Below are 24,850 nucleotides of genomic sequence, written 5' to 3' on the forward strand. Positions count from 1 at the left end.
TTACTTCAACAATTTTAAGGCATTAAAATAAAATGCATTCTCTGGAGACATATGTGTGGTTTGACCTTGGGCATCTAGGGACCCTGGGAATCTGTTGAATGCTGAGATAAGTAAGTTTTGAACCTGTGCCCAACAATACAATAACTGGTTCCCTTTGATTTGCATGCATTCACTGCACAGCTTTAGGGACTTCTTCATATACCAGTCACACCCTGTGCAGTTGCCATTGCAATCAGATCTTAACATGCACATGAGGGTCCCTGTTCAGTTCCTTGGGATTCTGCTGCTCTGGCTTCTTCGTAAAATAAATAAATTTAAATAAATAAATAAAAATCTAAAATGAGAATTTCACTGTTACGCTATGATTAGTGTTTACTGGCATTTGGGGAATATCCTTTCTTATCATGATTAACTATTTACTATGTCTCTATTCTATTCCTAGGTGCCCGATGTGACATCGAGATGACCCAGTCTCCCTCCTCCCTGTCTGCATCTCTAGGAGACAGAGTCAGCATCAGTTGCAGGGCAAGCGAGAATATTAACAATTATTTGTCCTGGTATCAGAAGAAAGAAGATGGAAGCGTTAAACTCCTGATTTACCACACATCAAGGCTACAACCTGGGGCCCCATCAAGGTTCAGTGGCAGTGGGTCTGGGAAAGACTATTCTCTCAGGATCAGTGGCCTGGAGTCTGAAGATATTACAACTTACTATTGTCAGCAAGGTTATAACTCACCCACAGTGATACATGCCATAACATAAACCCCTATAGAAGCAGAGTGAAAGGCTAAACTTACCCAGTTGCTGCTTCTCATGAGTCTAAAACTGTTTTTCAGATATCTTGGGAGTTTTTCAAAGCTCATAGATAGTCATTTGTTTTTTTAAAAAAGGATAAGAGGTCTTCTCTGTCTTCTATCTTCCTTCCTCTTCATTTCCAGAAATACAGAGTACCAGTATCTTTTCTGCCTTAACGGAGGACACAGTCATTCCCTGTGAGAAGTCTGAGTTGTAGCACTAGTTGGGATGCTTGCAGAACAGGGAAAGATACTGTGTGGACATCTTTGCATTGTATTTATTAAATATAGAAAATTAACTTCTAAGTACCAGTATTTAAAAGTAGAAAAAGATTATTGATGGAATTTGTAAGTATAAATGATTTGTGGTCTTCAAATAATGCTACAGCACATGTTTCAAAGAAATGGAAGCCTGCCTAACCCCGATTCCCTTTGTTTCTTGTAATTCTAGCAGTATTTATTGATGCTTTTAGCTTTCGGCAGCACTTTCCATAGAATTCTTCTGGCTCCTATGTGCATTACTCTGCTTAAAGGTAGTAAACAATATTGAAACATCTTCATATGACTTTTTTGGTTCAGTTTCTGGGTTCACTCAAGAGTCAGGATAGTTGATGCTGTTTGTTTCCTATGGAATTCTTATTACTTATTACCTTTAACACTTTCTCCAACACTTTCCTAAGAAAACATAAGTTTCATTCAATGTTTGGTTGTGATCCCTGCATCTGTTTCAGTCTTCTGCTGAATGAGGCCTCTCAGAAGACAATTATGCTAAGATCATATCTTCAAGGATAACAGAATATCATTAATAGTGAAAATAAGGTACTTTGTCACTGTGGTTTGCTTCCTTAGTGATTCAATATGAGTAGCTATTGATTCCGTAGAAACCATTTTTAAGGCACTGTAGAGATGACTACATAGCATTCTTACTTGTCATGAGGTAATATTATGCAATGTTGAAATGGCAGTCGTCTTGTGAAATACATTCAGTTAGCACATGCTATATCATGGAAGATGAACACAGCGAAGGTAAAGTGTAGGATAACTGGAGGAAGAAGAGGTAAAAGAAAAGATATTAAAATAAAATTTATTTTGTTCTTTTTTAAATTAGATATTTTTATTTCCATTTCAAATGTTATCCCCTTTCCTGGTTTCCCATACATAAGTCCCTTGTTCCATCCCCCTCCTTTTTCTTCTATGAGGGTGTTCCTCCAACCATACACCTACCCCTTTTTTCCATGACATTCCCTAACCCCGGGTGGAGGGATTGAGTCTCGGTAGAACCAAGGTCTTCTCCCCTCATGGGTGCTCAACAAGACCAAACTCAGCTACATATGCAGTTGAAGCTATGGGTCTGTTCATGTTTATTTTTTGGATGGTGGTTTAATGCCTAGGAGCTCTGGTTGGTTGGTATTGTTGTTCTTATGAAGTTGCAAACCCGTTTAGCTCCTTCAATCATTTCTCTGACTCTTAAAATGGTGACCCTGTTCTAAGTTCTATTGTTGACTGCCAGTATCCGCCTCTGTATATGCCATGCTCTGGCTGAGCCTCTCAGGTGACAGCTATATCAGTATCCTGTCAGTATGTACTTCTTGGCATCAGCAATAATGTCTGGGTTTGGTGACTATTTGTGTATGGACTGGATCCTCAGGTGAGGCAGTCTTTGGATGGCCTTTCCTTCAGTCTCTGCTCCAAAACTTTGTCTCCACATTTCCTCCTATGAATATTTTTTTCCCTCTTTTAAGAAAGACTGAAGCATCTGCATTTTGTCATCCTTCTTCTTGAGCTTCATGTGGTCCATGGATTGTGTCTTGCATAATTCAAGCTTTTGTGCTAATATTCACTTATCAGTGAGTGTATGTTATGTGTGTTTTTTTGTAATTGGGTTACCTCACTCAGGATGATATTTCCTAGTTCCATCCATTTGCCTATGAATTTCATGACATATTTATTTTTCAAAGCTGAGTAGTTCTTTATTGTGTAAATATACTACCTTTTCTCTATCCATTCCTCTGTTAAGGAACATCTAGGTTCTATTCAGCTTCTGGCTTTCATAAATAAGGCTGCCATGAACATAGTGTAGCATGTGTCCTTTGTTATATATTGGAACATCGTTTGAGTATATGTCCAGGAGTGGTATGGCTGGGTCCTCAGGTAATACTATGTTCAATTTTCTGAGGAACCTTCAGAATGATTTCCAGAGTGGTTGTACAAGCTTGCAATCCCACAAACAATGGAGGGACTATTCCTCTTTCTCTACATCCTTGCAAGCACCTGTTGTTACATGAGGTTTTTACCTTAGCCATTCTGACTGGTGTGAGGTAAAATCTCAGGTTTGTTTTGATTTACATTTCCTTGATGAAAAAGGATGCTGAACATTTCTTTAGGTGCTTCACAGCCATTTGATACTCCTCAGTTGAGAATTCTTTGTTTAGCTCTATACCCCATTTTTAATAAGGTTATTTGATTCTCTGAAGTCTAACTTCTTGAGTTCTTTGCATGTATTGGCTATTAGCCCTCTATCAAATGTAGTATTGGTAAAGATCTTTTCCTAATCTGTGGGTTGTTGTTTTCTCCTAATGACAGTGTCCTTTGCTTATAGAAGTTTTGCAATTTTATGAAATCATAATCGTCAACTTTTTTTAATCTTTCAGCATAAGCCATTGGTGCTCTATGCAGGAAATTTTCCCCAGTGCCCATGTGTTGAGGCTCTTTCCCACCTTTTCTTCCATTACTGTGAGTGTAACTTGTTTAATGTGGAGGTTCTTCATCCAGTTGAACTTGAGCTTTGTACAGGATGATAAGAATGGATTGATTTGCATTCTTTTACATGCTGACTGCCAACTGAAACAGCTCCACTTGCTGTCTTTTATGCACTGGACAGTTTTAGCTTCTTTGTCAAAGATCAAGTGACCATAGTTTTCTGGCTCCATTTCTGGGTCTCCACTTCTATTCCATTGATTTAACTCTCTATCTCTGTATCAATAACATACAGTTTTTTTTTAAATCACTATTGCTGCATATTGCTTTTACTAGATTTAGATATGAGACTTGAATTCCTGATCTTTCCAAGACTTTCAAAATGAAGGTGTATTGAATTTTGTCAAATGCTTCCTCAGCATCTAATGAGATGATCATGTGGTTTTCTTTTCTTTGAGTTTGTTTACCTAGTGGATTATTTTGATGGATTTTCATATACTGAACCATCTCTTCATCCCTGGGATGAAGCCTACCTGATCATAATAGATGATCATGAACTGAATTTTAATGTGATCTTGGATTCAGTTTGCAAAATTTTCATTGAATATTTTTGTGTCAATACTCTTAAGGGAAATTAGTCTGCAGTTCTATTTTTTTTTTTTGGTTGGGTCTTTGTATGGTTTATGTATAAGTGTAATTGTGGCTTCATAGAAGAAATTGGGCAGTTGTCATTCTGTTTCTATTTTTGGAATAGTTTGGACAGTATTAGTATTAGGTCTTTTATGAAGGTCTGATAGAATTCTGTTCTAAACCCATCTGGTCCTGGGTTCTTTTGTGGTTGAAAGACTTTTAATAACTGCTTCTATTTCTTTAGGAATTTCGGGATTGTTTAGATGGTTAGTCTGATCCTGATTTAACTTTGGTACATGGTATCTATTTAAACAATTGCCCATTTCCTCCAGATTTTCCAGTTTTTGTAGTGGAACCTGATGATTTTTTTTGTTTAATTTCCTCAGATTCTGATGTTATGTCTCCCTTTTTCTTCTGATTTTGTTAATTTGGATAACCTTTCCATACATTCTGGTTAGTTTAGCTAAGGGTTTTTCTATATTATTGATTTTTTCATAGGACCAGCTCCTGGTATTGTTGATTCTTTGTATACGTATTTTTCTACTTAGTTGAATTCTGCCCTGAGTTGGATTATTTCCTGCCTTCTGTTCCATTGGGTGTATTTGCTTCTGTTTGTTCTCGTGCTTTTAAGTGTGCTGTCAAGCTGATGTTTTATGCTATCTCCGGACACAAAGCATAAAGGAAATCAGAATTATTGTGGAAAACTAAACTTAAGAGTGAGGTAACTCATCACAGAAAAACACACTTTGTATGAACTCATTGATAAGTGGATATGAGCTAAAAGGTTCAAATTACTCAAGATGCAATCCACAGACTACAGGAAGCTCAAGAAGAAGGATGACTAAAATGCGGATGCTCTCACTCCTCCTTAAAAGGGGAAAAATAGCCATAGGAGGGGATATGGAAGCAAAGTTTAGAGCAGGAACTCCAGGAATGGCCATTCAGAGTCTGCCCCAAATGTGGCCCATGTATATACATAGCCACATACTAGATAAGATTGATGAAGCTAAAAAATGCATTCTGGAAGGGACTGGATATAGATCTCTCCTGAGACAAACATCCAGAGCATATCCAATACAGAGGTCAATGCTAAGAGCAAACCACCGAACTGAGAACAGGACCACCTTGGGGGCAAATTAGAGGAAGTATTGAAAGGGTTGAAGGAGCTTGAAACCCCATGAAAACAACAATGCCAATAACCAGAGCTTCCAGGGACAAAACCACTACCTAAAGACTATACATGGACTGACCCAGGGCTCCAACTACATATGTAGCAGAGTAGCCTTGTTGGGGCACCAGTGGAAGGGGAAGCCTTTGTTCCTCCCAAGGTTAGACCCCCAGTGCAGGGGAATATGGGGGTAGTAAGAGGCATGTATGGGGGGAATACCCATATAGAGAAGGGTGAGGGGAGGGGTTGGAGGTTTATGGACAGGAAACCAGGAAGGGGAATAACATTTGAAATGTAAGTAAAGAAATATATCTAATTAAAAAATATATTTAAAAAGAATGATAGAAATAGAAGATGATTCTCTGCTCTATGGTCCAGGAAATATTTTCAATAAAATCATGTAAGAAAACTTCCCCAACCTAAGGAAAGTATTCACTATAAACATAGAATAAATTTGCGAAACACCAAATAGTTAAAATCCGCTTACCACATAATAATTAAAGCCATAAAATTATAAAGAATAAATATTAAAAGCTAAAGGTGGGAGCCTCGGGACCACAGGTAAGACCAACATGTCTGCTGCAAGAGAGCTGCCTGGTGAGATCGGGACACACAGAGGCAGAGTTCATCTAGGACCGGGCACGTCCTGTGTTTGCAGGAGGTCCCACGCCCGCGGATCCCGGCCCGCAGCAGCTCTCTGCTCCCAGACCCTGTGGGAAAGAGACCTCACCGCCTGATCAGGTGGGCACTCCTGAGGCTGCAGAGCGGAAGAGACCACCAACACTGCCCACACCTGCCCACATCCCTGGCCCAAGAGGAAACTGTATAAGGCCTCTGGGCTCCCGTGGGGGAGGGCCCAGGAGCGGCAGGACCCCTGCCTGAGACACCGCCGGAACCTGAGGGAAACAGACTGGATAAACAGTTCTCTGCACCCAAATCCCGTGGGAAGGAGAGCTAAACCTTCAGAGAGGCAGACAAGCCTGGGAAACCAGAAGAGACTGCTCTCTGCACACACATCTCGGACGCCAGAGGAAAAAGCCAAAGACCATCTGGAACCCTGGTGCACTGAAGCTCCCGGAAGGGGCGGCACAGGTCTTCCTGGTTGCTGCCACTGCAGAGAGCCCGTGGGCAGCACCCCACGAGCAAACTTGAGCCTCGGGACCACAGGTAAGACCAACTTTTCTGCTGCAAGAAAGCTGCCTGGTGAACTCAAGACACAGGCCCACAGGAACAGCTGAAGACCTATAGAGAGGAAAAACTACACGCCCGAAAGCAGAACACTCTGTCCCCATAACTGACTGAAAGAGAGGAAAAACAGGTCTACAGCACTCCTGACACACAGGCTTATAGGACAGTCTAGCCACTGTCAGAAATAGCAGAACTAGAGATAATCTGATGGCGAGAGGCAAGCGCAGGAACCCAAGCAACAGAAACCAAGACTACATGGCATCATCGGAGCCCAATTCTCCCACCAAAACAAACATGGAATATCCAAACACACCAGAAAAGCAAGATCTAGTTTCAAAATCATATTTGATCATGATGCTGGAGGACTTCAAGAAAGACATGAACTCCCTTAGGGAAACACAGGAAAACATTAATAAACAAGTAGAAGTCTACAGAGAGGAATCATAAAAATCCCTGAAAGAATTCCAGGAAAACACAATCAAACAGTTGAAGGAATTAAAAATGGAAATAGAAGCAATCAAGAAAGAACACATGGAAACAATCCTGGATATAGAAAACCAAAAGAAGAGACAAGGAGCTGTAGATACAAGCCTCACCAACAGAATTCAAGAGATGGAAGAGAGAATATCAGGAGCAGAAGATTCCATAGAAATCATTGACTCAACTGTCAAAGATAATGTAAAGCGGAAAAAGCTACTGGTCCAAAACATACAGGAAATCCAGGACTCAATGAGAAGATCAAACCTAAGGATAATAGGTATAGAAGAGAGTGAAGACTCCCAGCTCAAAGGACCAGGAAATATCTTCAACAAAATCATAGAAGAAAACTTCCCTAACCTAAAAAAAGAGATACCCATAGGCATACAAGATGCCTACAGAACTCCAAATAGATTGGACCAGAAAAGAAACACCTCCCGTCACATAATAGTCGAAACACCAAATGCACAAAATAAAGAAAGAATATTAAAAGCAGTAAGGGAAAAAGGTCAAGTAACATATAAAGGCAGACCTATCAGAATCACACCAGACTTCTCGCCAGAAACTATGAAGGCCAGAAGATCCTGGACTGATGTCATACAGACCATAAGAGAACACAAATGCCAGCCCAGGTTACTGTATCCTGCAAAACTCTCAATTAACATAGATGGAGAAACCAAGATATTCCATGACAAAACCAAATTTACACAATCTCTTTCTACAAATCCAGCACTACAAAGGATAATAAATGGTAAAGCCCAACATAAGGAGGCAAGCTATACCCTAGAAGAAGCAAGAAACTAATCGTCTTGGAAACAAAACAAAGAGAATGAAAGCACACAAACATAACCTCACATCCAAATATGAATATAACGGGAAGCAATAATCACTATTCCTTAATATCTCTCAACATCAATGGCCTCAACTCCCCAATAAAAAGAAATAGATTAACAAACTGGATACGCAACGAGGACCCTGCATTCTGCTGCCTACAGGAAACACACCTCAGAGACAAAGACAGACACTACCTCAGAGTGAAAGGCTGGAAAACAACTTTCCAAGCAAATGGTCAGAAGAAGCAAGCTGGAGTAGCCATTCTAATATCAAATAAAATCAATTTTCAACTAAAAGTCATCAAAAAAGATAAGGAAGGACACTTCATATTCATCAAAGGAAAAATCCACCAAGATGAACTCTCAATCCTAAATATCTATGCCCCAAATACAAGGGCACCTACATATGTAAAAGAAACCTTACTGAAGCTCAAAACACACATTGGACCTCACACAATAATAATGGGAGATTTCAAAACCCCACTCTCATCAATGGACAGATCATGGAAACAGAAATTAAACAGAGATGTAGACAGACTGAGAGAAGTCATGAGCCAAATGGACCTAACGGATATTTATAGAACATTCTATCCTAAAGCAAAAGGATATACCTTCTTCTCAGCTCCTCATGGTACTTTCTCCAAAATCGACCATATAATTGGTCAAAAAACGGGCCTCAACAGGTACAGAAAGATAGAATTAATCCCATGCGTGCTATCGGACCACCACGCCCTAAAACTGGTCTTCAATAACAATCAAGGAAGAATGTCCACATTTACTTGGAAATTGAACAATGCTCTACTCAATGATAACCTGGTCAAGGAAGAAATAAAGAAAGAAATTAAAAACTTTTTAGAATTTAATGAAAATGAAGGTACAACATACCCAAACTTATGGGACACAATGAAAGCTGTGCTAAGAGGAAAACTCATAGCGCTGAGTGCCTGCAGAAAGAAACAGGAAAGAGCATATGTCAGAAGCTTGACAGCACACCTAAGAGATCTAGAACAAAAAGAAGCAATACACCCAGGAGGAGTAGAAGGCAGGAAATAATCAAACTCAGAGCTGAAATCAACCAAGTAGAAACAAAAAGGACCATAGAAAGAATCAACAGAACCAAAAGTTGGTTCTTTGAGAAAATCAACAACATAGATAAACCCTTAGCCAGACTAACGAGAGGACACAGAGAGTGCGTCCAAATTAACAAAATCAGAAATGAAAAGGGAGACATAACTACAGATTCAGAGGAAATTCAAAAAATCATTAGATCTTACTATAAAAACCTATATTCAACAAAACTTGAAAATCTTCAGGAAATGGACAATTTCCTAGACAGATACCAGGTACCGAAGTTAAATCAGGAACAGATAAAACAGTTAAACAACCCCATAACTCCTAAGGAAATAGAAGCAGTCATTAAAGGTCTCCCAACCAAAAAGAGACCAGGTCCAGACGGGTTTAGTGCAGAATTCTATCAAAACTTCATAGAAGACCTCATACCAATATTATCCAAACTATTCCACAAAATTGAAACAGATGGATCACTACCGAATACCTTCTACGAAGCCACAATTACACTTATACCTAAACCACACAAAGACACAACAAAGAAAGAGAACTTCAGACCAAATTCCCTTATGAATATCGACGCAAAAATACTCAACAAAATTCTGGCAAACCGAATCCAAGAGCACATCAAAACAATCATCCACCATGACCAAGTAGGCTTCATTCCAGGCATGCAGGGATGGTTCAATATACGGAAAACCATCAACGTGATCCATTATATAAACAAACTGAAAGAACAGAACCACATGATCATTTCCTTAGATGCTGAGAAAGCATTTGACAAAATTCAACACCCCTTCATGATAAAAGTTCTGGAAAGAATAGGAATTCAAGGCCCATACCTGAACATGGTAAAAGCCATATACAGCAAACCAGTTGCTAACATTAAACTAAATGGAGAGAAACTTGAAGCAATCCCACTAAAATCGGGGACTAGACAAGGCTGCCCACTCTCTCCCTACTTATTCAATATAGTTCTTGAAGTTCTAGCCAGAGCAATCAGACAACAAAAGGAGGTCAAGGAGATATAGATCGGAAAAGAAGAAGTCAAAATATCACTATTTGCAGATGATATGATAGTATATTTAAGTGATCCCAAAAGTTCCACCAGAGAACTACTAAAGCTGATAAACAACTTCAGCAAAGTGGTTGGGTATAAAATTAACTCAAATAAATCAATAGCCTTCCTCTATACAAAAGAGAAACAAGCCGAGAAAGAAATTAGGGAAACGACACCCTTCATAATAGACCCAAATAATATAAAGTACCTCGGAGTGACTTTAACAAAGCAAGTAAAAGATCTGTACAATAAGAACTTCAAGACACTGAAGAAGGAAATTGAAGAAGACCTCAGAAGATGGAAAGATCTCCCATGCTCATGGATTGGCAGGATTAATATAGTAAAAATGGCCATTTTACCAAAAGCGATCTACAGATTCAATGCAATCCCCATCAAAATACCAATCCAATTCTTCAAAGAGTTAGACAGAACAATTTGCAAATTCATCTGGAATAACAAAAAACCCAGGATAGCTAAAGCTATCCTCAACAATAAAAGGACTCTAGGGGGTATCACTATCCCTGAACTCAAGCAGTATTACAGAGCTATAGTGATAAAAACTGCATGGTATTGGTACAGAGACAGACAGATAGACAAATGGAATAGAATTGAAGACCCAGAAATGAACCCACACACATATGGTCACTTGATTTTTGACAAAGGAGCCAAAACCATCCAATGGAAAAAAGATAGCATTTTCAGCAAATGGTGCTGGTTCAACTGGAGGTCAACATGTAGAAGAATGCAGATCGATCCATGTTTATTACCCTGTACAAAGCTTAAGTCCAAGTGGATCAAGGACCTCCACATCAAAGCAGACACACTCAAACTAATAGAAGAAAAACTAGGGAAGGATCTGGAACACATGGGCACTGGAAAAGATTTCCTGAACAAAACACCAATGGCTTATGCTCTAAGATCAAGAATCGACAAATGGGATCTCATAAAACTGCAAAGCTTCTGTAAGGCAAAGGACACTGTGGTTAGGACAAAACGGCAACCAACAGATTGGGAAAAGATCTTTACCAATCCTACAACAGATAGAGGCCTTATATCCAAAATATACAAAGAACTCAAGAAGTTAGACCGCAGGGAAACAAATAACCCTATTAAAAAATGGGGTTCAGAGCTAAACAAAGAATTCACAGCTGAGGAATGCCGAATGGCTGAGTAACACCTAAAGAAATGTTCAACATCTTTAGTCATAAGGGAAATGCAAATCAAAACAACCCTGAGATTTCACCTCACACCAGTGCGATTGGCTAAGATCAAAAACTCAGGTGACAGCAGATGCTGGCGAGGATGTGGAGAAAGAGGAACACTCCTCCATTGTTGGTGGGATTGCAGACTGGTAAAACCATTCTGGAAATCAGTCTGGAGGTTCCTCAGAAAATTGGACATTGAACTGCCTGAGGATCCAGCTATACCTCTCTTGGGCATATACCCAAAAGATGCCTCAACATATAAAAGAGACACGTGCTCCACTATGTTCATCGCAGCCTTATTTATAATAGCCAGAAAATGGAAAGAACCCAGATGCCCTTCAACAGAGGAATGGATACAGAAAATGTGGTACATCTACACAATGGAATATTACTCAGCTATCAAAAACAACGAGTTTATGAAATTCGTAGGCAAATGGTTGGAACTGGAAAATATCATCCTGAGTGAGCTAACCCAATCACAGAAAGACATACATGTTATGCACTCATTGATAATTGGCTATTAGCTCAAATGCTTGAATTACCCTAGATCCCTAGAACAAACGAAACTCAAGACGGATGATCAAAATGTGAATGCTTCACTCCTTCTTTAAATGAGGAAAAAGAATACCCTTGGCAGGGAAGGGAGAGGCAAAGATTAAAACAGAGACTGAAGGAACACCCATTCAGAGCCTGTCCCACATTTGGCCCATACATATACAGCCACCCAATTAGACAAGATGGATGAAGCAAAGAAGTGCAGACCGACAGGAGCCGGATGTAGATCGCTCCTGAGAGACACAGCCAGAATACAGCAAATACAGAGGCGAATGCCAGCAGCAAACCACTCAACTGAGAATAGGTCCCCTATTGAAGGAATCAGAGAAAGAACTGGAAGAGCTTGAAGGGGCTCGAGACCCCAAAAGTACAACAATGCCAAGCAACCAGAGCTTCCAGGGACTAAGCCACTACCTAAAGACTATACATGGACTGACCCTGGACTCTGACCCCATAGGTAGCAATGAATATCCTAGTAAGAGCACCAGTGGAAGGGGAAGCCCTGGGTCCTGCTAAGACTGAACCCCCAGTGAACTAGTCTATGGGGGGAGCGCGGCAATGGTGGGAGGGTTGGGAGGGGAACACCCATAAGGAAGGGGAGGGGGGAGGGGGATGTTTGCCCGGAAACCAGGAAAGGGAATAACACTCGAAATGTATATAAGAAATACTCAAGTTAATAAAAGTAAATAAATAAATAAAAAAAAAAGAAAGTGAAGTAGGAGGGTAATAAAGTTTCTGACTAGGTGTGAGGTGGCAGTTCTCAGGATTCAAGATATGTATGTGAGATTTTAGTTTATGACAATCCTAGACTAGACATAATCCTCGTTGGATGCTTATGAGATTGATGGAAAGGGATTGTGTACATTCTGGTAGAGTCCCTTCAGGTCCTGATAATCATTTTCTTTTTTAAAAATGGATTTAGTGTATGAATAAAAGACTGTCTGCATTAAATTCTAAGAAGTCTTTAATTCCTTTCTTTATTTATTCCTTGAACAGGTTATAAGTCCAAGTGGATCAAAGACCTCCACATCAAACCTGATACACTCAAACTAATAGAAGAAAAAGGGGGGAAGCATCTCGAACACATGGGCACTGGAGAAAATTTCCTGAACAAAACACCAATGGTTTATCTTCTAAGATCAAGAATTAACAAATGGGATCTCATAAAACTGCAAAGCTTCTCTAAAGCAAAGAACACTGTTGTTAGGACAAAACAGCAACCAACAGATTGGGAGAAGATTTTTACCAATCCTCCAAAGATAGAGGGCTTATATCTAAAATATACAAAGAACTCAAGAAGTTAGACCACAGGGAGACAAATAACCCTATTAAAAAGTGGGGCTCAGAGCTAAACAAAGAATTCACAGCTAAGGAATGCAGAATGGCTGAGTAACACCTAAAGAAATGTTCAACATCTTTAGTCATAAGGGAAAAGCAAATCAAAACAACACTGAGATTTCACCTCACACCAATGAGAATGGCTAAGATCAAAAACTCAGGTGACAGCAGATGCTGGCGAGGATGTGGAGAAGGAGGAACACTCCTCCATTGTTGGTGGAATTGCAGATTGGTACAACCATTCTGGAAATCAGTCTGAAGGTTCTTCAGAAAATTGGACATTGAACTACCTGAGGACCCAGCTATATCTCTCTTGGGCATATACCCAAAAGATGCCCCAACATATAACAAAGACACATGCTCCACGATGTTCATAGCAGCCTTATTTATAATAGCTAGAAGCTGGAAAGAACCTACATGCCCTTCAACAGAGGAATGGAACAGAAAATGTGGTACATCTTCACAATGGAATATTACACAGCTATCAAAAACAGTGACTTTATGAAATTCATAAGCAAATGGATGGAACTGGAAAATATCATCCTGAGTGAGGTAACCCAATCACAGAAAAACACACATGGTATGCACTCATTGATAAGCGGCTATTAGCCCAAATGCTTGAATTACCCTACGTGCACAGAATACATGAAACTCAAGAAGGATGACCAAAATGTGAACGCTTCACTCCTTCTTTAAAAGGGGAACAAGAATACCCTTGGGAGGGAATAGGGAGGCAAAGTTTAGAACAGAGGCAGAAGGAACACCCATTCACAGCCTGCCCCACATGTGGCCCATACATATACAGCCACCCAATTAGACAAGATGGATGAATCAAAGAAACTCAGGCCGACAGGAGCCGGATGTAGATCTCTCCTGAGAGACCCAGCCAGAATACAGCAAATACATAGGCCAATGCCAGCAGCAAACCACTGAACTGAGAACAGGACCCCCGTTGAAGGAATCTTAGAAAGGACAGAAAAAGCTTGAAGGGGCTTGAGAGCCCATATGAACAACAATGCCAAGCATCCAGAGCTTCCAGGGACTAAGCCACTACCCAAAGAGTATAAATGGACTTACCCTGGGCTCCAACTTCATAGGTAGCAATGAATAGCCTAGTAAGAGCACCAGTGGAAGGGGAAGCCATTGGTCTTGCCAAGACTGAACACCTAGTGAAAGTGATTGTTGTGGGGAGAGTGGTATTGGGGGGAGGATGGGGAGGGAAACACCCATGTAGAAGGGGAGGGGGAGGGGTTATCGGGATATTGGCCTGGAAACTGGGAAGGGGAATAACAATCGAAATGTAAATAAATACTCAAGTTAATAAAGATAAAAAAATGTCCGCAAACAAAAAATTCTCACTTTAAATAAATAAAATAAAGGAAAATGAGATTATTTATGAAGGTTCTACATGAGTTCATGTAGTTTATTATTATTCAAGTTTCCAGTGATAATGTTCTGGTGATTTGGGTTCAGCTCTCTTTAAAGATGAAGTCTCTATTTCCTGGAGGTCTAGTCAGAGTCTCCTTAAAATTCAAGTAGATGATTACTTAAACTTTTTCCTGTGGAGGCCTGCACAGTCTCCACAAATCTTCATCTATGTGGTGTATGTCCAGGAATATGAAGTGTCCCACAATTTCTGTTGTGGTACATCAGGGACAAATTTCACAGTGAAAATGTGAAGTGTAGAGGCCAAAGATGTTGGAAATTTTAACTCTTCTCAAACTATCCATGTTCTTTCTACAATGACACGCACACTAATAAAACCATGTTGATCTAGTTGGTCCATCTATCAAATATACTTCTCACCTTATGATCTTGGCACCTTGGCGTATTCTCTTCACGTCTCTCTGTCTGTCTGTCCTCTCTCTTTCGTTCTCTGTGTGTGTGTGTGTGTGTGTGTGTGTATACAGAGAGAGAGAGAGAGAGAGAGAGAGAGAGAGAGAGAGAGAGAGAGAGAGAGATTCTGAGAACTCAGAGACTCAGATTATAGGTCTGGGTCCAGGAGCTGGACTTCCAGTGCCACCTGTTCTTGGCCTCCTCAGCATCATCAGCCTTGATATTTCCCCTGCCTCAATAGAATGACATGCCTCTTTCTCTTAAGCAAAAAAAAAAAAAATTGGGAAAAGCTGAGTAAAAATCTACCCCATTTTTTGACATAAAACCAAAAAATTTATTTTACAAATAAAGCATCAATTATTTGACTACAATATATTAACCCCTGTATACTTTGACTAAAACAACACTCAGTTGTGTTTTTTTTTTTCATCTTTATTAACTTGAGTATTTCTATTTTACATTTCGTTGTTTTTCCCCTTCCTGGTTTCAGGGCCAACATCCCCCTAACACCTCCCCCTCCCCTTCTATATGGGTGGTCCCCTCCCTATCCTCCCCCCCATTACCGCCCTCCCCCCAACAATCACGTTTACTGGCGGTTCAGTCTTGGCAGGACCAAGGGCTTCCCCTTCCACTGGTGCTCTTACTAGGATATTCATTGCTGGTATGCAGTTGGAGTCCAGGGTAAGTCCATGTATAGTCTTTGGGTAGTGGCTTAGTCCCTGGAAGCTCTGGTTGCTTGGCATTTTTGTTCATATGGGGTCTCGAGCCCCTTCAAGCTCTTCCAGTTCTTTCTAAGATTCCTTCAATCAGTGTCCCGTTCTCAGTTCAGTGGTTTAATGATGGCATTCGCCTATGTATTTGCTGTATTCTGGCTCAGTCTCTCAGGAGAGATCTACATCTAGTTCCTGTCAGCCTGTGCTTCTTTGCTTCATCCATCTTGTCTAATTGGGTGGCTGTATATGTATGGGCCACATGAGGGGCAGGTTCTGAATGGGTGTTCTTTCTACCTCTATTCTAAACTTTGCCTCCTTATCCCCTCCCAAGGAAGGGTATTCTAGTTCCCCTTTTAAAGAAAGAGTAAAGCATTTGTATTTTGGTCATCCTTATTGAATTTCATGTGTTCTGTGCATCTAGGGTAATTCATGCACTTTGGCTAATAGCCACTTATCAATGAGTGCATACCATGTGTGTTTTTCTGTGACTGGGTTACCTCACTCAGGATATATTTTCCATTTCCCTCCATTTGTCTATGAATTTCATAAAGTCATTGTTTTTGATAGCTGAGTAATATTCCATTGTGTAGATGTACCACATTTTCTGTATCCATTCCTCTGTTGAAGGGCATCTGGATTTTTTCCAGCTCCTGGCTATTATAACTAAGGCTGCTATGAACATCTTGGAGCATGTGTCTTTGTTATATGTTGGGGAATCTTTTGGGTATATGCCCAAGAGAGGTATAGCTGGGTCCTCATGTAGTTCAATGTCCAGTTTTCTGAGGAACCTTCAGACTGATTTTCAGAATGTTTGTACTAGTCTGCAATCCCACCAGCAATGGGATTCTTCTTTCTCCACATCCTCGCCAGCATCTGCTGTCGCCAGAATTTTTAATTTTAGCCATTCTTACTGGTGTGAGGTGGAATCTCAGTGTTGTTTTGATTTGCATTTCCCTTATGACTGAAGATGTTGAACATTTGGAGAGAAACTTCAAGCAATCCCACTAAAATCAAGGACTAGACAAGGCTGCCCACTCTCTCCCTACTTATTCTATATAGTTCTCAAAGTCCTAGCCAGAGCAAACAAACAACAAAATGAGATCCATGGGGAACAGATTGGAAAGGAAGAAGTCAAAATATCACTATTTGCAGACAATATGACTGTATACTTAAGTGACCTGAAAAGTTCCACCAGAAAAATAGTAAACACCTTCAGCAAAATGGCTGGGTATAAAATTAACTCAGATAAATCAGTAGCCTTCCTCTACACAAAAGATAACAAGCCAAGAAAGAAATTCAGGAAACTATAACCTTCATAATAGTCCCAAATAATATAAAATACCTTGATGTGACTTTAACCAAGTAAGTGAAAGCTCTGTATGATAAGAACTTCAAGCCTTTGAAGAAAGAAACTGAAGAAGATCTCAGAAGATGGACAGATCTCCCATGCTCATGGATTGTCAGGATGAATATAGTAAAAATGGCCATTTTACCAAAAGCAATCTACAGAATCAATGCAATCCCCATAAACATACCAACCCAATTCTTCATAGAGTTAGAACAATTTGCAAATTCTTCAGGAATAACAAAAAAAAAAAACCAGGATAGCTATAACTATCCTCAACAATAAAAAGACTTCCGTGGGAATCAGTATTCCTGAACTCAAGCAATAGTACAGAGCAACAGTGATAAAAACTGTAAGGTATTGGTACAGGGACAGACAGATAGACCAGTGGAATAGAATTGAAGACTCAGAAATGAACCCACACACCTATGGTCACTTGATTTTTGACAAAGGAGTCAAAACGATCCATTGGAAAAAAGATAGAATTTTCAGCAAATGGTGCTGGTTCAACTTGAGTTCAACATGTAGAAGAAAGCAGTTCGATCCATTCTTATCACCCTGTAGAAAGCTTAAATCCAAGTGGACCAAAAACTGCCACATCAAACCAGATGCACTCAAACTAATAGAAGAAAAAGCAGGAAGAACCTCGAACACATGGGCACTGGAGAAAATTTCCTGTACAAAACACCAATGACTAATGTTCTAAGATCAAGAATTGACAAATGTGATCTCATAAAAATGCAAATCTTCTGTAAGGAAAAGGACACTGTTGTTAAGGCAAAATGGCAACCAACAGATTGGGGAAAAAAAATGTTTACCAATCCTACCACTGATAGAGTGCTTATTTCCAAAATAGACAACTCACAAAGTTAGACTGCAGGGAGACAAATAACCCTATTGAAAATGTGGTTCAGAGCTAAACAAAGATTTCACAGCTCAGATAACATTTTTGAGTGTCAAAGAACAGATTCAGTTGGAAAATATAAGTTTTGTGTTGTTTTTATCACTCTCTGTTCTTCATGCTCTTTCTGGGGTACATGATTATTAAGTGTGGTGACTGACCTTCTGAAATAATCACAGAAATTATGGGAAAACCAAATGCTTTATGTACATTTGAAAAGAAAATTCTAAACTTTATAATAAAAATTTAGAGTTAAAAAGTATTGAGCATTAAAATCAACCAGAACTAATATGTATATAACACAACGAACTTCTATAGAGTTAGAATGTAATGTAGAAGAGCTTTGTATTTGATTTTATACTTTATCATGTTTTTTTTTCAATATCGATCACCCAAAGGAAAAAGTTCATTATAGAATTTTAAAAACAATTGGCATTATACCCTAATTCATGAATTATGTCTATTTCAGTCTTTTCATTTTTGACTATTGATAGCAGAGATTGATAAGAATATATATATATATATTTATATAAGATAAGAATATATATATATATATATATTAGTCTCATTTTAGTCTCAAATGTTCAATGTTGACTGCCATATCCATTTTCCAAAGCTGAATTTGCATCAGTGAAAAGAATGTGAAAGATAGACATTTGGGCATTTCAGACAGAATAGAGTCATTAAGGTGTGCCCACATAAGAGCAATGATGTTGAATGTTACAGATGAGTTAGTAAGAAATTTGACATGAGGATATGATTACCCTCTTTGGGGTTCTAGGAAAGGATCTTCCTCAGAGTAATAAGCAGCCAAATCCCCTCTGCTTGCATGTATTTACGCTGCTATCTTCTTAATTTAAAATAATTTTCCTGTTGTTGTGATAAAAACTACATAAAAGTTTATTCTATCTCACAATCCAAGAACATAGTCCAAAAGCTGAAGAATTAGCTCAAGGGATATGAGGCCTGACTGATTCTCTAAAGATCCTATATTTATTTCTTTGCAGTAACATGGAGGCTTGCACATCATATAATGCACGACTAATCAATCTGACGTCCTTTTCTCAACCTTGAGTGCATCATCCACACATGATATACACATAAATACATATAGGTAAAACACCTTTACACACAGTTTTTTAAAGGAAAAACTTTATCATTGCAAGGAAGTCACATCTGCAGGAACATACAGAAGCTGGTCTACAACCAAGATGCAGAGACCAAAACAAAGAGGAAACTTAACTCTCAGCTGCCTTACTCCATTGTTCAGAATGGTGTCTAGGAAATATACATACACATAAGTAAATTCCAAGAGAGAAGGGGATTTATAAAGCCCCTCCTCCCTGAGTCCCTATTGCAGTTATGATTGATACGGATGACAGAAGTCATAATCTTCTGTAGTGTTGATATTAGTAAAGTATTCATGCTTAAGTAAATAAGCTACTGACATGTGCTTACAGGCAACCATAACTATAGATTCTGGGCTCTAATTAAAGAAATAAGAAAGACACAAAAGTGTGAAAAATGTCTGGAAAACAAAGCAGAATATTACTCAGAAGAGCGAGAGGAAAATAATAGAAAAGAATTGAGAATATTATTGAAGTTATGGTGTGTGTGTGTGTGTGTGTGTGTGTGTGTGTGTAAGAGAGAGAGAGAGAGAGAGAGAGAGAGAGAGAGAGAGATGTGTGCACATATATTCCTCAGAGCATATATGTATGTTAGAATTTAACTTTCCATCTTGTGTTATGATAAAAACCTCACTACCTCTGCTGCTTTGATGGGTATTCTTACTCAATGTCAGTTGTTCTGAAAGTTTCCAATGATTCTTCCCTATTTCCTTACTATTTTTCTTTAGAGATAACCAAATGAGCATTGCTATATTCATCTTTCGAAGTGGGTTACAATGATGAAATTAATCAACCTCAGGTGACTTGACAGGTTTGATTACATGTCAAACCTCCAGGGTTGACATGTTAGTATTTTAACTGAGCCCTGGCAATCCTAAATATTTGGTAATGAATTACCATTACGAGTGCTGTATACCCAATGAGCATAGCTCTGAGAGACTTATAAAACCAGAACTCAACTTTTCCTCAATGTTATGTGCCAGCTGTAGAACTATGATACTTAAACTCTGTGAAAGCCTTAAGGAGGTTCTTAAAATGCACCTTGCCTCTACAAAAAAAAATAGTTCAAAGATCAAGATTTCATAAGTCACTGACTACATCTCCCTTTTCTCCATTGTCATGTAGACAGAAAAAAAAATCACCTACTCCTCTTGTAAATTGGCTTGGGTGAGTCCGTATTCACTTTAAAAAAATAGAACTGAAAGAATGAAAATTTATGAATTGGACATTTGAGGCTGTTGAGATTCCTTGGTAGATAAAGTGCTTTTTACACAAACTTTTGACCTGATTTTGATGTCCAGATTACAATGAGAGAAGAAAAAGGTGTCTCAAATTTTGTTCATGTGAACAGTGAAGTAGGCACATAAGATTCACAAATCACGCAGGTATCTATGAACCAGAATATCACTTCCTGAAGATAGAACATTATTAATTTGGATTCTTTCTGTCATCCTGAATAATTTTAATAGTCCCCATAACATTTTAATGGGAATTCTGATATCAGAGCTGTGTTGTTTGGATGGAAACGAACCACTTGAATTGATGGAGGTGGAATAAGAACTGTGTACAAAGGCAGGGAGGGAAGGCATTCAATCCCTTTAGGGTCTGTAATCACATCTCTTACATATTATCAGGTATTGGGTTTTTCATGATACATGGAACATTTTATAAGGGTATGTAGGATCAGATATTTCAGAGTCTTTAAGGTTTTTTTGGCTAAAACTTTTTTTTTTTTTTTTGGTTCTTTATTTTTTCGGAGCTGGGGACCGAACCCAGGGCCTTGCGCTTCCTAGGTAAGCGCTCTACCACTGAGCTAAATCCCCAGCCCTTGGCTAAAACTTTTAATCTATGAAGTGAGTGTCTTGGGTCTGTCCACATAGAAGCTGGGAAACTGGAAAAGCCATTTTTGTTGACTTCTATTTCAGGAAGACATATTGAATTTATTGTATCACAGTGAGCAATGAAGGAAGAAGGCAGAGTAATGGAAAGGATTAAAAATACATGGGGGAGTGTAGCAATGCATATTTCCTTTCACTCTCATCTCAAGTAAAATCAATTAGTGTTTGTAAAGGCTGGACTGGTTTAAAATAAGGTAGGTCTGATATGTGTCAGAGGCTGAGCGACTTTGTGGATTTAATACTATCATTCTGTTTCCTCCTCTTTTTCTTTTATATGTTATGATTCATTTCTATGGTAATAGGAACTTATTTAAAATCAGGCAGAACTGAATTCATGTCATAGACTCAGCATGATTCATTGGCCTTCCACATTCATGCTTTGATGATTTATTTACTCTACCATGAAAAGCAGTTCTAAAGATATCAAAGAGTATCCTTTCTATTTTGCCAGAAGCTCTACTATGATGTATAATTTTAACACAAATACTCCTTCTTTTAAACTTTGACGGCATTTATTTAAAATGTTTGCTCCATTATAACCAAACTTCTCCTACCCATAATGTTGACACTTTTCTCTTGCCTTTATTTGTTTGTTTTTCATTATATTTTATGTGTTTGGCTGTTTATATTTATATATGTCTGTTGTGTCTAAAATCTAGTCATTTTCTTACAATACCTATCCTGCAAGGTTAGAAGTAGGCATTGGACCTCTAGAACTGGAATTTCAGAGGATTATGGACCACCATGTTGGTGCTCTGAATTGAAACCATGTCCTCTGAAAAACTTTTATGTCCTCTATCCACTTAATTATCTCTCTAGTCAATACTTTATCATTTTTGAAGGACTCTCCCATTCTGAAAGCTAGGATAAACATTCTAGACAAGGGTAGTAAATGTTATAGGCACAGACTTGTTTCCCCAGAGCTCTTAGGAGATATGCTTGGCAGGATGAATGCTCAGCTCTGCCAAGGGATACTATCTACTGGACCCTCTTTTTGACCACACAATCCAAGGAAAATGCCCATGGTATAAAAGAGAGGAATCCTGGGGCACTGTATGGCCCTAGTCTCAGGTATCTACAGTAATCTTTCTATGTACCTGTATAGTGTGGTTGGTACCAAACTCAAACCGTCAACCCTGTACAGCAGGCAGATTTACTTGTTGAGGTATTTTACAGGCTTCAGATGTCATTTTCTATTGAGAGTTTATGGGATCTACTCTGAAAGATCCTTTCTCTCACAGTAAACAGTGTACACCTCAGTGCTTTTATTTTAGTATACAGATTTTCTATAATGCATTGTGTAAGGCACTTGGAAGGTGAATGATGACAGTAAAAATAATCAGAGCCTGGGTTTTTTCAGGGATTTCTTTCTGACCAATTATTTTAGTTTCAAAGAGCTGTAGCCTCCTAAGAGGTTCTGCTATAACCTGACCAATATAGAAGGGAATGCTCACAGCCAACTGTTGGACTGAGCACAGGGACCACAAAAGAGTAGTTAGGGGAAGGACTGAAGGGACTGAAGGGGTTTGCAACCCCACAGGTAGAACAACATTATCAAACAACCAGAACCCAGCACCCCCCCCCCAGTTCTCAGGAACTACCACTAACCAAAGAGTAGACATGGAGGGACCCTGGCTTCAGCTGCATATGTAGCAGAGGATTGCCTTATCTGGCAACAGTGGGAGGGAAGGCCCTTTGTCTTGTGAAGGATAATGCACCAGGTTAAGGGAATACTAGGGTGATAAGGTAGGTGTGGATGGGTGCATGGGGAAGCACTCTTATAGAATAAGGGGGAGGGAGGATGGGATAGGGGATTCGCAGGTTGGGGGAACTTGGAAATAGGATAGTATTAGAAATGTAAATAAAATAACTAATAAAAATATATAAATCCTCCAAAAAACTTTATTTCAAAAAAAATAGTTTAAAATTATAGCAATGGTCATGATCTCTAACAAGACTGGATGCTCAAACTCTACAGTCAATTAATATTAGACTGGGAACCTACAATAAATAAACATTGTAGAATCTTTTAGCGCAATGTTTTTTTTTTTTTTTTATTAACTTGAGTATTTCTTATATACATTTCGAGTGTTATTCCCTTTCCCGGTTTCCGGGCAAACATCCCCCTCCCCCCTCCCCTTCCTTATGGGTGTTCCCCTCCCAACCCTCCCACCATTGCCGCCCTCCCCCCATAGACTAGTTCACTGGGGGTTCAGTCTTAGCAGGACCCAGGGCTTCCCCTTCCACTGGTGCTCTTACTAGTATATTCATTGCTACCTATGGGGTCAGAGTCCAGGGTCAGTCCATGTATAGTCTTTAGGTAGTGGCTTAGTCCCTGGAAGCTCTGGTTGCTTGGCATTGTTGTACTTTTGGGGTCTCGAGCCCCTTCAAGCTCTTCCAGTTCTTTCTCTGATTCCTTCAATAGGGGACCTATTCTCAGTTCAGTGGTTTGCTGCTGGCATTCGCCTCTGTATTTGCTGTATTCTGGCTGTGTCTCTCAGGAGCGATCTACATCCGGCTCCTGTCGGTCTGCACTTCTTTGCTTCATCCATCTAGTCCAATTGGGTGGCTGTATATGTATGGGCCAAATGTGGGACAGGCTCTGAATGGGTGTTCCTTCAGTCTCTGTTTTAATCTTTGCCTCTCCCTTCCCTGCCAAGGGTATTCTTTTTCCTCATTTAAAGAAGGAGTGAAGCATTCACATTTTGATCATCCGTCTTGAGTTTCGTTTGTTCTAGCGATCTAGGGTAATTCAAGCATTTGGGCTAATAGCCACTTATCAATGAGTGCATACCATGTATGTCTTTCTGTGATTGGGTTAGTTCACTCAGGATGATATTTTCCAGTTCCAACCATTTGCCTACGAATTTCATAAACTCGTTGTTTTTGATAGCTGAGTAATATTCCATTGTGTAGATGTACCACATTTTCTGTATCCATTCCTCTGTTGAAGGGCATCTGGGTTCTTTCCAGCTTCTGGCTATTATAAATAAAGCTGCGATGAACATAGTGGAGCACGTGTCTCTTTTATATGTTGAGGCATCTATTGGGTATATGCCCAAGAGAGGTATAGCTGGATCCTCAGGCAGTTCAATGTCCAATTTTCTGAGGAACCTCCAGACTGATTTCCAGAATGGTTTTACCAGTCTGCAATCCCACCAACAATGGAGGAGTGTTCCTCTTTCTCCACATCCTCGCCAGCATCTGCTGTCACCTGAGTTTTTGATCTTAGCCAATCGCACTGGTGTGAGGTGAAATCTCAGGGTTGTTTTGATTTGCATTTCCCTTATGACTAAAGATGTTGAACATTTCTTTAGGTGTTTCTCAGCCATTCGGCATTCCTCAGCTGTGAATTCTTTGTTTAGCTCTGAACCCCATTTTTTAATAGGGTTGTTTGTTTCCCTGCGGTCTAACTTCTTGAGTTCTTTGTATATTTTGGATATAAGGCCTCTATCTGTTGTAGGGTTGGTAAAGATCTTTTCCCAATCTGTTGGTTGCCGTTTTGTCCTAACCACAGTGTCCTTTGCCTTACAGAAGCTTTGCAGTTTTATGAGATCCCATTTGTCAATTCTTGATCTTAGAGCATAAGCAATTGGTGTTTTGTTCAGGAAATTTTTTCCAGTGCCCATGTGTTCCAGATGCTTCCCTAGTTTTTCTTCTATTAGTTTGAGTGTGTCTGGTTTGATGTGGAGGTCCTTGATCCACTTGGACTTAAGCTTTGTACAGGGTGATAAGCATGGATCGATCTGCATTCTTCTACATGTTGCCCTCCAGTTGAACCAGCACCATTTGCTGAAAATGCTATCTTTTTTCCAATGGATGGTTTTGGCTCCTTTGTCAAAAATCAAGTGACCATATGTGTGTGGGTTCATTTCTGGGTCTTCAATTCTATTCCATTGGTCTATCTGTCTGTCTCTGTACCAATACCATGCAGTTTTTATCACTATTGCTCTGTAATACTGCTTGAGTTCAGGGATAGTGATTCCCCCTGAAGTCCTTTTATTGTTGAGGATAGCT

General features: G+C 39.4%; 1 gene segment (V, D, J or C); it reads left to right on the forward strand.

The window, feature by feature from the left end:
* The first annotated feature begins 244 nt into the window (after positions 1–244).
* On the forward strand, positions 245–762 carry LOC120102527 (immunoglobulin kappa variable 1-39-like). The segment is given in 2 exon segments: positions 245–299; positions 443–762. Coding segments are annotated over 2 exon segments (375 nt in total).
* The last annotated feature ends 24,088 nt before the right edge of the window (positions 763–24,850 follow it).

Source organism: Rattus norvegicus, chromosome 4, assembly GCF_036323735.1.
Source record: "Rattus norvegicus strain BN/NHsdMcwi chromosome 4, GRCr8, whole genome shotgun sequence".
Classification (NCBI taxonomy): Eukaryota; Metazoa; Chordata; class Mammalia; order Rodentia; family Muridae; genus Rattus; species Rattus norvegicus.